Below are 14,436 nucleotides of genomic sequence, written 5' to 3' on the forward strand. Positions count from 1 at the left end.
CTGGTAGGCTGCGGTCCATGAGGTCGCTAGAGTCGGACACGACTGAGCGACTTCACTTTCCCTTTTCACTTTCATGCATTAGAGAAGGAAATGGCAACCCACTCCAGTGTTCTTGCCTGGAGAATCCCAGGGACGAGGGAGCCTGGTGGGCTGCCATCTATGGGGTCGCACAGAGTTGGACATGACTAAAGCGATTTAGCAGCAGCAGTCCATCAAGAAAATTCTTGCTTAATACTGAAAACAAAAGAATATGTAGTGGTATTATGCTTTTCTTAGGAATTAACTTTTAATTTCTGTTGCCCAATATCAAGTTATTACGAGTAAGCAGCAAGTTAGAAACAACAAATTAGTAAGCAACAACCATGATCCACATAGTATTAAAAAGTATCTTACCTGATCTAAGGTATAAAGGGAAGTCCTAACAGTAAACACAAATACAATAAAACCCCAAATCAATTTTGCTGAGAAAACTCCAGTTTCAAATTCAAGTACCATTTCTTGTTGTCTGTCATCCAGTCCTTTCTTTCTACATTCATTTTTCCAGAAATGTTCTTTCCTCCATTCCAAGCATGTATTTTGACTGAAAGCTTACCTCCTGGACTCACAGCATCTAACTCAATTGGAATCACTGCATTCCCTGACCATTCATTTGAAAAGGGCACATGACCCAAGCTTGAACATAATTTGTTTCCAGAATTTTACCAATAGCAGCTAAAGAATATATGCTGTATCCCAAGCAATAAATCTTGGAGCCTGAAAACTTACAACATATGACGAAAATTGGACTCAAAAAGGACACCACCATGTAAAAAAGTGTTCTGGTGGCACAGGAGTCTCTGAAGTCTAGACCTCCCCCTGCCCTTAATGAAATTACATGAGCCTTACAACTAAATCTTCATTTTGCCTAAGCTTGCTCAAAACGGATTTCTCTTATTTGCCCCCAAATATTTGAAATAAAAAGTACTGCTACCCTGATGACCATTATATCTACTACTGCAGGCAGGAATCCCTCAGAAGAAATGGAGTGGCCATCATGGTCAACAAAAGAGTCCAAAATGCAGTACTTGGATGCAATCTCAAAAACGACAGAATGATCTCTGTTCATTTCCAAGGCAAACCATTGAATATTACAGTAATCCAAGTCTATGCCCCAACCAGTAATGCTGAAGAAGCTGAAGTTGAACGGTTCTATGAAGACCTACAAGACCTTTTAGAACTAACACCCAAAAAAGATGTCCTTTTCATTATAGGGGACTGGGATGCAAAAGTAGGAAGTCAAGAAACACCTGGAGTAACAGGCAAATTTGGCCTTGGAATACGGAATGAAGCAGGGCAAAGACTAATAGAGTTTTGCCAAGAAAATGCACTGGTCCTAACAAACATCCTCTTCCAACAACACAAGAGAAGACTCTATACATGGACATCACGAGATAGTCAACACCAAAATCAGATTGATTATATTCTTTGCAGCCAAAGATGGAGAAGCTCTATACAGTCAGCAAAAACAAGACCAGGAGCTGACTGTGGCTCAGACCATGAACTCCTTATTGCCAAATTCAGACTCAAATTGAAGAAAGTAGGGAAAACCACTAGACCATTCAGGTATGACCTAAATCAAATCCCTTATGACTATACAGTGGAAGTGAGAATTAGATTTAAGGGCCTAGATCTGATAGATAGAGTGCCTAATGAACTATGGAATGAGGTTCGTGACACTGTACAGGAGACAGGGATCAAGACCATTCCCATAGAAAAGAGATGCAAAAAAGCAAAATGGCTGTCTAGGGAGGCCTTACAAATAGCTGTGAAAAGAAGAGAAGTGAAAAGCAAAGGAGAAAAGGAAAGATATAAACATCTGAATGCAGCATTCCAAAGAATAGCAAGAAGAGATAAGAAAGCCTTCTTCAGCGATCAGTGCAAAGAAATAGAGGAAAACAACAGAATGGGAAAGACTAGGGATCTCTTCAAGAAAATCAGAGATACCAAAGAAACATTTCATGCAAAGATGAGCTCAATAAAGGACAGAAATGGTATGGACCTAACAGAAGCAGAAGATATTAAGAAGAGATGGCAAGAATACACAGAAGAACTGTACAAAAATATCTTCACAACCGAGATAATCACAATGGTGTGATCAATGATCTAGAGCCAGACATCCTGGAATGTGAAGTCAAGTGGGCCTTAGAAAGCATCACTACGAACAAAGCTAGTGGAGGTGATGGAATTCCAGTTGAGCTATTCCAAATCCTGAAAGATAATGCTGTGAAAGTGCTGCACTCAATATGCCAGCAAATTTGGAAAACTCAGCAGTGGCCACAAGACTGGAAAAGGTCAGTTTTCATTCCAATCCCAAAGAAAGGCAATGCCAAAGAATGCTCAAACTACCACACAATTGCACTCATCTCACACGCTAGTAAAGTAATGCTTAAAATTCTCCAAGCCAGGCTTCAGCAATATGTGAACCGTGAACTTCCTGATGTTCAAGCTGGTTTTAGAAAAGGCAGAGGAACCAGAGATCAAATTGCCAACATCCGCTGGATCATGGAAAAAGCAAGAGTTCCAGAAAAACATCTCTTTCTGCTTTACTGACTATGCCAAAGCCTTTGACTGTGTGGATCACAATAAACTGTGGGAAATTCTGAAAGAGATGGGAATACCAGACCACCTGATCTGCCTCTTGAGAAATTTGTATGCAGGTCAGGAAGCAACAGTTAGAACTGGACATGGAACAACAGACTGGTTCCAAATAGGAAAAGGAGTTCATCAAGGCTGTATATTGTCACCCTGTTTATTTAACTTATATGCAGAGTACATCATGAGAAATGCTGGACTGGAAGAAACACAAGCTGGAATCAAGATTGCTGGGAGAAATATCAATAACCTCAGATATGCAGATGACACCACCCTTATGGCAGAAAGTGAAGAGGAACTCAAAAGCCTCTTGATGAAAGTGAAAGTGGAGAGTGAAAAAGTTGGCTTAAAGCTCAACATTCAGAAAACGAAGATCATGGCATCCGGTCCCACCACTTCATGGGAAATAGATGGGGAAACAGTGGAAACAGTGTCAGACTTTATTTTACTGGGCTCCAAAATCACTACAGATGGTGACTGCAGCCATGAAATTAAAAGACACTTACTCCTTGGAAGGAAAATTATGACCAACTTAGACAGCATATTCAAAAGCAGAGACATTACTTTGCCAACAAAGGTTCGTCTAGTCAAGGCTATGGTTTTTCCAGTGATCATGTATGGATGTGAGAGTTGGACTGTGAAGAAGGCTGAGCGCCGAAGAATTGATGCTTTTGAAGTGTGGTGTTGGAGAAGACTCTTGAGAGTCCCTGGACTGCAAGGAGATCCAACCAGTCCATTCTGAAGGAGATCAGCCCTAGGATTTCTTTGGAAGGACTGATGCTAAAGCTGAAACTCCAGTACTTTGGCCACCTCATGCGAAGAGTTGACTCATTGGAAAAGACTCTGATGCTGGGAGGGATTGGGGGCAGAAGGAGAAGAGGACGCCAGAGGATGAGATGGCTGGATGGCATCACTGAGTCGATGGACGTGAGTCTCAGTGGACTCCGGGAGTTGGTGATGGACAGGGAGGCCTGGCGTGCTGCGATTCATGGGGTCGCAAAGAGTCGGACACGACTGAGCAACTTATCTGATCTGATCTGAAAGCAAAAGTTGTTATTCCCCTCTGGAAAAAAAAAAGAGAGGATTAAATTGGCTGACAGTACACTATCCTACGACCCATCAGCTACCTGTTCCATAGACTTTCTCATTAGCTTATACTGCCAAAGTCTATGTTCTATCACATATTAAAGGGCTTTCCTCAAATTAATTGAAACATCACAATAAAATGTTCCCATTCACACAAGTGTTAAGAAATGGGAGGAGCAGAGTGAAAAAAGCTTATGAATCAAGTACAGGGGTTCTCCACAGTTTTGGCTACAGTTTTGTTACAGATTTGAGAATCTTATGAATAACTATTAAGATTTGAGTATCATGTATCAGACATTTGCCGAATGCTTTATACATATCATCTGTGTAATGACACTGAAGTTTAATCATGTTAAATACCCGGTCCGAAGTCACACACTGATTAAACAGTGCAGCTGAGTTTTTAAAGAGGCTGTCTGACTCACTGCTTTACAGAGCCCTTACATACATATGCATATACGTACTCCTTTCCTCAAAACACGACCCTAGGTTAAGTGTTCATCATTCTTAGGGAGAGTGAAATAAGACGTGCTGGATTGATAGACTATAAAAATAAGGAAACCGGATACAGTACAAAATGAATAAAAATACAGGCATGTGGACTATACTTGCATATTGTGCTTTTAAAAATTAAGTTGTCTAAGTATTATAACAAAAAGAGGGACAATCATGTCTGTATAAGCTGAAGGGAGACTAGTTGGAGGTGAAAGCAGCACAGACTTTTTCAAAGACAAACATGGTATCTGAAATCAAATTTGACCTTTAAGTAACAGGGTACAGTTATCAAGCACCACCAGCAGTATTGTAAGGATGGAGTGGTATCTGTCTCCTAGCTGCAGAGAAAGTGGCTCCCTCTCCCTCACATCAGGGGATTAGTCATTTACTGCCCATGGTAGCCGGAGAAGGCAAAGGCACCCCACCCCAGTACTCTTGCATGGAAAATCCCATGGGTGGAGGAGCCTGGTAGGCTGCAGTCCGTGGGGTCGCTAAGAGTCGGACAAGACTGAGCGACTTCACTTTCACTTTTCACTTTAATGCACTGAAGAAGGAAATGGCAACACACTCCAGTGTTCTTGCCTGGAGAATCCCAGGGACAGTGGAGCCTGATGGGCTGCCGTCTACGGGGTCGCACAGAGTCGGACACGACTGAAGTGACTTAGCAGCAGCAGCAGCAGAACTTGGTAGCAGATGATGGCCGTTCAAGGGTCATTTGGTGGATAGACATAGTTCTCTTTTTATACCTGTTGTGACTTACCAGGAAATGAAGTTGGGAAGAAGGAAAGGGACTGATTTTTAGGCAAGAAGGCCTAAGAGACAAGAGTCACAGTTCCTAACGTAACCAACCTCTTAGGCTGGGCTTTGACTATAAAACAAACTAGGAAGAGATGAAGACAGTGAACTCTTCTTTATAGTACCCACGTTGGAGCTTTTTTCTTACCTGTATAATTCATGTGTTGTGAATACTTATTAAAAAAAAACCAAAAAACTCTCACATTTTAATCTTTATTCTCTAGCTCTGGAGATTCACCAAGTAAAATGTGCTTAACACTTTAAAGTATTAATTGTTTTAATGTGATTTTTCAAAAATACAAATAAAGATACAGCTGATCCTGATTTCCTTTCTCCGAAACAGATTGCTACTGTTCAAAGTGAGATGGTGGGTTTTAAGTGCACATTTGAAAAACAGCGTTAAACCTGCATATCGCCATTCCTACAAACCAAAGTTTACTATGGGAATGATTCTGACACCTCTTCTAATATTATCAATAAATTCTAACCTGTACAACTAATTCTCTTAAAACATTTAAATGATAAACTTAACTAAAATGTCTTTTATATTGGTAAGATTCACACATACAAATGTTAACAATACATATCAAAGCTAGTTTTCACTTAAATTTTAGAATTCACATTAAACGAACTTAAAGCTACAGGCTATGCAGTCACTGTTAACTCCTGAATGAATCAACTGTCAAAATTTTGCCACATTACATCAAAGGTCCTTTTCATGCAACCGAAGTACCAGGTATAAACTACCCTACCAATTCCTGACATAACTATAATGTTTTACTTCTATAAGAGCAAATCAGTCATCAATAACAAAATCTTGCCCATTTTGTTTTAAATAAAAACAAAGCTAGTTTGGTTTGGACCTAAAGAGTTTACAACTACAGGAAATCCAATATACTTGCCCTCTAGCTTAGCTGTAAGCTACAGATGAAAGCACTGGTGATTATATGCTACTTACACCTAAGCCTTAATTACTCCAGGAAAGATTAGAAGTAGTCTGAGAGAAGGTTTAAGACTGTCTGGTTGAAAAGAATGATAAAGATTGGTTCCCTTGTCTTTCTTTCCCTTTGTATATATTCTACAAATAATTCTAATTATTTTTTCCAAAAAAGGGAGCATTTGAAAGCAAATTTGGGGGTTGTAACAGACCGAGGAAGGAGGTTGAATAAAGGGAAAAAGAGGAAAAGACCACAACATGAAAAAAAATTTTAGCAAAGTCCCTTAGTAATTTTGTACTAGTTAAATGTAGCAGCCCATTTTCTGAAGTAAAATAATAATGATTCCACCTCATAACCTATTTTGACCATACTTGATTACCTCTTCTTGAGTACTTACTTACTCAAATTACTTGAATATAGAATGTGAAAAAATGGAAAATATAAGATTTTCTTCCTTTACCTTTTATCCCATGGATGGGTTATTTAGAAACAAGAAAATAATCCAAAGTGGTAAATTTCTTTGAAACAGAGGCAAATATTTGGAAATAATCGCCTTTCCACTTCATGAATACATGAAGCAACCATGACTGACATTTAAATCAACTGTTTCCTTTGATGTTTGCCTAGGTTCTGAATCATCCAAGCAAATTATACTAGTCTTTTGCATGCTTTCTAGCCTCTCCTAAAGAATAGTTCTGAGTCCAGATTCCTCATGTGCTTTTTAACTCATCCTTGAAAAGCTTTTTAACAGCTCTACACCATTACCACTATGATCAGTTCTGTTGTCTGGCTTAAAATAACAAAATATTGAATTGCTTAGGTTTATGGATTAAGCCAGCTTTAATTAATACATGATCCAAAATGGAACTCACAGAATTTGACTTAGTCAGACTTTTTTTTCAGCTCTTTAAAGTTCCGAACTAAAATTCTGAAGCATAGATTAATCTTTATTACTATAAGGGTATAAGAATTCATTTTCTGTGATATTATATACTCCAAATGCTTAAAGACTGGCTTATGTCTTACTTCTTTTTTTTGTTCTGAAGTACAGCAAACTGTACACGTAACACCTTTTAACGATAACATACCAAACTGATTTATCCATTCATTCAAAAATGTTCAGTGACCACTCTTGCTATGTGCTATGAAATATATTGGTAAACAGACTATCCCTCCTCTCATGGAACTAAGGAGAATATAGACAAAAACTTAACAAACATACAACTACAAATTGTGTTACACAGAAAGCAAGCAATGGATGTGGTTCAGCAGCTAAAAATAGCTGACTGGGGCCAGGAAAAGCCATTTTGAGGAGGGACCGTTAAGCCCAGACTTGACAGAAAAAGGAGTCAGTCTCAGAATGCACATACCAGAGAGTGTGAATGAGGTAAAAAGCCTTGAAATAGGAAAAAGCCAGCACATCTAAGAACAAAAGCGGCTAACATAGCTATGGACACCGTGACAGGGGCAGTGTAATACATGAACAAAGGACCATATGTAGGTGGCCCTGCTGGCCAGGGCAAGGAGTCTGAATTTTCTTCTGGTGTAACAGGAAGCCAACGAAGAGTTTTAAATAGGAGGCTGACATGAACTGATTTATATTTTGAAAAGTTCATCATGGTTACTGTGGTAATACATTGGAGAAAAGTGGTAAAAGAGGACATGAAGAAACCAGTTAGGAAGCTACTGTACATTCTAAGCTAAAAATGATGGCGACCTAGGCTTGAGGGTAGCAGTAGAGATGGAACAAGAGTCAGATATTTCTGGATAGAAATGATACGCTTATTTAGGAACAGATATTGAGAATGAAGGAAGATGACTCCCTGGCTTCTGACTTACTCAACAAGGTATAGAGTGTTGCCATTTTTTACTGAGATGGAAAAAACAGGGAAGAACAGGCAAATGAAGAGAGTATCAATCAACAGTTCTATTTTAGACCTTTAAAATTCAAAGATGTCTACTGAGATATCCTAAAAGAAATGTCAAGCAGGTGGGTAGTGGAGACAGCAAACAGGATAATGCTAGAAAAATAACGAAGAAATACTAAGCATACAGACACAACAAGATTAGATCAATCACTAGTAATGAGCATTTTTAAACATGGTGTGCATACTTAATGATGATGCAGATTTGAGTCCACCACCCCACCCCAATTTTGATTTAGTATGCCTGGGGGAAAGACACAGGAGTGCATATTTCTTAGGAAGTTCATGGGTGATTCTGATGGGGCTGACTCTCACACTACACTGAGTACTGACGGATGAAAACAAAGCCCAGAACTGAGAACTGGGAAATTCCAAAATTAAACCTTGAGGAAAGGAAGACAAGTCTGCAAAAGCCACTCAACAGGAACAAGAAGATAGGGAAAGCGACAGTGCAGGAAGGGAATGGTAAACTGTGCTGAGTATCTCTTGAGAGTAGAGAAAAAAGTGACCAATGGTTATAACAATGAAATCACTGGTTATCTTTACAGGAAAGGCAGAGACAATTAAGGGAACATTACAGAGTAGGCAAGACATGAGGAACAGGATGACAACTCTTAAGAAAAAGAGTGGCATGCTTCTGAAGGGGAGTAAATAAAAGGTGCAGTAACTGGGGGAGGACAGAAGATATGTACGATGAAATTCAGTACCCATTTTTAAAATATTTTTGATCCAGTACCTGTGATGTCTTATCAAAGTTAACTACTGAATTCTAATTCATATAATAAAGTTTCTTTTAAAAAATGCCTTTCATTCCAAACATTAAATATCCCACCTATGGCCGCACAGAATTTCTCAGTATTGATTTTTATATATATATATATATAAAATACGCTTCCCCCAAAATAACATAGAAAACTAAAATTTAAAGTGTTTCCTCTCTCCATAAAAAAGTTATAACCACTTCATCCTCTAGCTCTTATTGTTATTTACCCTTGCAAGATCCTCTATTTCAGAACTGAAGTTTGTTTCTCCTTCCATCATTTCTTCCTCTTCTAATGTGCGTTCATCATCAAAATCATGAACCAGCATGTCAGCTGATGGATCAAATTCATGGTCATCTGATGTTGCTGAACCTCCTGGTAAAGAATATTTTGAACAGTTTGGTAAACCAAATTATGTGTACCTTATTAATATTAATGTATATGTTATTTGAAACTGGATATAAGTAAAAGTACAAGGGAAAAGCTATGCAGAGCAACTTTTATTTCTTGTTTTCTAAAATTCCTGCCTTTACTTATCACCCCCCACAAAACATCTTTAAGGATTTTTCTTAACCCTGTTTTACTGCTATATATTTATAGTTGCAACTATAAAATGAGGGCAGGGTGTCTGAAGAGTACTGTAATCTTCCAAAGCTTCAGTTGTAAATAGTGGCTATATCAAATAAAAATGATCTTTTGTGTGAAAAAAAAATCACAATTCTTAATTACTTGACTAATATTTAATAGACCCAATAAGTAGGAATATAGAGTATGAAATATACCATCATCTGAATATATAGGCTAGGGAAAAGTACAGCTGAACTCAAATATTATTCTACTAGCACATCCATAAAAATATACTTTAATATGAAAATAGCTGTCCTTAACTTAGTTGAAGTAACCCAAAGAGTATAAACAGCAAAGTTTATTAAAATTGCATACAAAAGTCTTATGAAAGGTATTAAAAATAATCCAGTAGGTAACTGTTGTATAACTAAATCTATTTTTAGCCTTGTGGCTGGGGAATATTGCTGAACTCAATAGGGTCAAAACTTGAAACAGTAGATTGCAAATGCTGGGCATATATTGAATATAATCTATAAACTATCCCGACTATGACAAACCTGGACAAAAGACTGTTTGCAAAAGACTGTTAACTAATAAATGAGTTATTTAAAAAAACAAAAAAATCAATTAGCAATTTACTTTTATCAGTTTAAAGTGTTAAATGTTATATCAATAGACATACCTACTCTCCTACTTCACTGTTGAAGAAAACCAATAAGTAAAACAAAGAAATACAGATGCTGATTTCTTGGAAAATCAGACAATTAAGAATAAGGGGGCACCCAAGACTCCAGGGTTGTTGTTACCTACCAATATTTTTAGCATTAAGAACCATTTTTTGAGTGTTTACTATGCATCAAATACTATGCTCAAACCCTTCACATACATTATCTCACTTAATATTCCAACAATCCTAAGAAGTAAAAATAAAAACTTGAAGTTCAAAGAGTTTAAGTAGCATATTTAAACTCACAGAACCAGTAGGTGCCAAGAATGGAACTTTAATTCTGGATCTGCTGATTCCAATGCCTGTGCTTTTACTGCTCTTTAAGGCTCCTGTTTAGTCAAGAGTTTCAGAAGCAGTAGATATTCTGCCTCAAAGAATACTTGACGAGAACCTATGGGTTACTAAGATGAGTAAACGGCAAGCTAGGTCAGAGGGCAGAGCACTCAGAAGTCACTGTGCTCTTGGAGGGACAGAACAAAATATTGCTATTAAATACAAAATAATGAAATATATAACTGTTAAATCAGCTAGTCTATCTTGTACAGTACAAATTAGTTACCAAAGTCTTAGACCAACTTATAAAGTTAAAACAACATTTAGAAAAGTATTATCTTAATTTCTTCTAGAAATGAAGAATAACGTGGTACACTTTTAGAAAGGAATCTTACAACTGGGTGAAAGACTAGACACAGGGTTCCCTAAGAGCAGTTTGAGAATTACTAATTTAGTTATAGCTTTTTTGTCCCAATCATTATCCCTTCTTTCTCAGTTTTCAATAGAAAACAGTCCCAAAACTTTTCATTTCACACAGCAATCTTCTAGGATGCTTAGTCAGTAATTAAGTATTCCTACAGATGTTGCTCGGAGAAGGCAATGGCACCCCACTCCAGTACTCTTGCCTGGAAAATCCCATGGACGGAGGAGCCTGGTAGGCTGCAGTCCATGGGGTTGCTGAGGGTCGGACACGACTGAGCGACTTCACTTTCACTTCTCACTTTCACGCATTGAAGAAGGAAATGGCAACCCACTCCAGTGTTCTTGCCTGGAGAATCCCAGGGACGGGGGAGCCTGGCGGGCTGCCGTCTATGGGGTCGCACAGAGTCGGACACGACTGAAGCGACTTAGCAGGAGCAGCAGCACAGATGTTGCTATACTTTTCTCCACTGCTGGCAGAAAGATCCTAAAAAATCTCATGCTACCATTTTGCATATTATTATCCTAATCATAATATAATTCCTACTGAATGCAAATATTGTTAAAAATAATTATGCCTAATTTCTAACTACTTACAATCTTTTACCAACTTAAAAATCAAGCTCACATGAGAAAACAGTACCAAATCACAAGTATTATACACACACACACACACTTGAAGTCCCCCATTTTTGTTCATTATTTGCAAAGCCAATTATACTTAAAGCCTTGTTATTTTAACCTTCCCATTATATGAAATTACAAAGTGTGAGTGAAGTGAACATTTTCTCTCAACACTCTTAATTCCTTTCCCCACACATACACTGCACCATTCTCTATAAACTTTCAATTTCAGGTTTTTTTCTTGCCTTAATCTTGACTTCTTTGTTTCAGTTGACTTCTTTTTACCTTGTTCTTCAAGACCAACTAACCATCCTATTCCTTTCTGTTAATTACTAAGGCCCATTGTTAGGTTATCTCCTAGGGAGAAGAATCCCAAAAGTAAATTATTAGGGCTAAGGAGTCTGGTGCTTTGTGTAAATATTTTGCTTCAGAATTAATGCAAATATCCCTGCTTTATCACAGAATTCCATCCTACTGCAAAATTACTAAAAAAGTACCTTACCTCTTTGCAGTGACTAAGAAAATAAATTCAGTTTGTAATATATCGTGTGGACTTGTTTAATCATTCTATTACCTTCCTACCCTAAAACCCCACCTCTAATGGCTACTGGATGTAATTAGTTTACACTAGTGGAATCAACAGACAAACTACTTAGCCTGGGTCACATGGCTATTATTAGCATCAATTCCCTCATAGCTCAGTTGGTAAACAATCTGCCTGTAGTACAGGAGACCTCGGTTCTATTCCTGGGTTGGGAAGATCCCCTGGAGAAGGGAAAGGCTACCCACTCCAGTATTCTGGCCTGGAGAATCCCATGGACTGCATAGTCCATGGGGTCGGAAAGAGTCGGACACGACTGAGTGATTTTCACTTCAATTCCAAAGTGAAGATGTTACAAAGGACACAGTATTTCACCAATGGACCAAATTTTTTTACATTAAGTTTCTATTTCAAATTTCTCCACCAATTTTTTAAATTGCCTACAATTAGCACTACTTGTAAGAACAGTAAACATTTCTGTGGACAGAAGACTGATGCGACAAATGCTGCCTACCTCAAAAGATGTTCCTTACTCTGAAAACAAAAAACTTCATTCTATTTGTATTAATACAAGCGTTCAGCAAGTAATAAAAGCTATCAAAGACATTTGTTTTCTTCCAGCTCCACTATTCTTCCAGTTCACCCTAAGCTGTTTTAAATGCAATGGAAACTGAGAAAGCCACTTATTCATATCACTTTTAGAGTAATTATTTTTATGTACCTATGTATTACCTAACAAAAGTCTTGAAAGTTCACAGAAAAATGTTTAAAATTTGATCTATTTGCAAACTCACAACACTACAAAAACTAGAACTTATCTTTTCAATGAAAATGATTTCTGTATTTGAAAGAAAAAAAATATAAAGGCACAATAATACCATGTCCTGAAAAGGATATGGTAATTTGATTTATCTGAGGTCAGATTATTTCCAACGTCTTCCAACCTACTTCCATCTAGAACATATTTATAAACAAGAAAAAAAAAATCCTTGAGTTTCAGAAATCTCACAAAGCCTAATAATGTACTTCACTTCCAAGAATATCAGAAAGATATTTTCAGCTAAAATAAATATGATAAAATCAACTGTCTATTTGTAGTACAGGGAATTGGTGATGGGCAGGGAAGCCTGGCATGCTGCAGTCCATAGAGTTGCAAAGAGTCAGATGTGACTGACTGACTGAACTGAACTGAATCATTTACAAGGGATCTAGAGTTATTTTAATTCAACTCCTACTTGACACAGAGAACAATGATTTGTCTTCAAGAAAAGGACCCCGAACAACTAAAAAAGCCTTATATTATTTTCAGTATTTTCCAAAACTTCCTAAAATTTAAAACACAAAAAAGTGACTGCTTCAATGATCTGAAAAGGTCAGTAATACAGGTCAGTAATACAGCATTATTAAATATGCAATGTGAGATGTTTTCAAACTAAACAATACCATGCCTCAGGAGAGTTCCCTTTCTCACTCTTCCTAAGCTACTTTAGGCTCTTCCTTCACCTGCCTACCCCACTGCAGAAGTCAGTCTCCTCTCTCAGTAAAATCCCTGGACATTGAGGCAGGAAGATCAACACATACCAAACTCTTTCCTGACTGCTGTTTAGCTTCTATCAATTGCTGACACACAGGAACGCTGGACCCAGTGGTATCAGAACCTTCAACTGAGCATAAGAAACCTAAATCCAGATTTTAAATACAATATTCTAATTTTTTAAGCTCACTACACTAGCTGAACAAAAAACATTAATGGCCCAGATTTGGCCCAAAGATCATACATTTGCAACCTCAAAGTTAAAGAAAAAAATGAAATCTATATTGTGTTTGGAAGAGACTACAAGGTCAGATACATGGTCAGAGGAGAAAACTTGATTCTAATAAAATTTTAAAATAACTTTTTAATTTACAATACTCATTTGTTGAACCTTTTATTTTACCTTTCCCTCTCTCATTAAACGCATTAACAATATTTTTCACAAATAAAATACTTTGAATTTTCTATATAAGCAAATATCTCTAAGCAGTTAAAGACTCCTTTTTAAAAATACACTTCAAATCAAACAGCAAATACAAAATACATGTGGCAATTCATTTAAAAAAAGAGAGAGAGAAGAAACCCACAAAAAGTCATGAGGTTGAACTCACAGCAGCCTCACCTGTACTTTCATGGGCAGTCAAATATTTCATCCATTTCTTTTTCCCCAGAGAAAAGAAGCATTCAGAAGAAAAGTCAGTCAGATGATAGTCTAACTCCTCTAACCTTTATGTAACTAATAGGTCAAATGTTAGTTAAATAAAGATGATAAAAAATATAGAAAATACTTACCTGGACTTGAAGACTCAACAGATGGCTGAGGGGGAGAAAAAAGAAGAAAAATTAGCATCTCCGTGTAGTAAATCTTCATGAACATTACAGAATTATTCAACAACTGATATGACACCAAAAACTAGTTACATTTTAACGTCTGAACTAAGACAAACTAAAACTTCCTGCATAATCCCTCCTCTGACATTATGTTTATTTAAACACAGAGAAAAATCTAAAACATTCCTGAATCTAGAAACAAAGACAATAATGTGTAACTGATTCAGATTTCAAAGGCAAATATGTATCTTATAATATATGTCATTCAAGAGATATGATTTTGGGCTT

The 14,436-nt window shown here is 37.3% G+C and overlaps 1 protein-coding gene across 8 annotated transcripts in view; it reads right to left on the reverse strand.

Annotated features, from left to right (window-relative positions):
- The window catches only part of MIER1 (MIER1 transcriptional regulator), a 72,747-nt gene that overhangs the window by 43,520 nt on the left and 14,791 nt on the right, over positions 1–14,436 (reverse strand). For 4 of the 8 annotated variants that reach the window (XM_005895791.3, XM_070367875.1, XM_070367876.1 and 1 more), the window contains 2 exons: positions 14,110–14,134; positions 8,861–9,006 (listed from right to left, as the gene is read on the reverse strand). In XM_005895791.3, coding sequence (XP_005895853.2) covers positions 8,861–9,006; positions 14,110–14,134 — 171 coding nt within the window. Of the gene's footprint in view, positions 1–8,860; positions 9,007–13,939; positions 13,977–14,109; positions 14,135–14,436 lie in introns of all 8 variants that reach the window. The other 4 variants (XM_070367873.1, XM_070367872.1, XM_070367874.1 and 1 more) reach the window with 2 other exon arrangements.

This window comes from Bos mutus, chromosome 3, assembly GCF_027580195.1.
Source record: "Bos mutus isolate GX-2022 chromosome 3, NWIPB_WYAK_1.1, whole genome shotgun sequence".
Classification (NCBI taxonomy): domain Eukaryota; kingdom Metazoa; phylum Chordata; class Mammalia; order Artiodactyla; family Bovidae; genus Bos; species Bos mutus.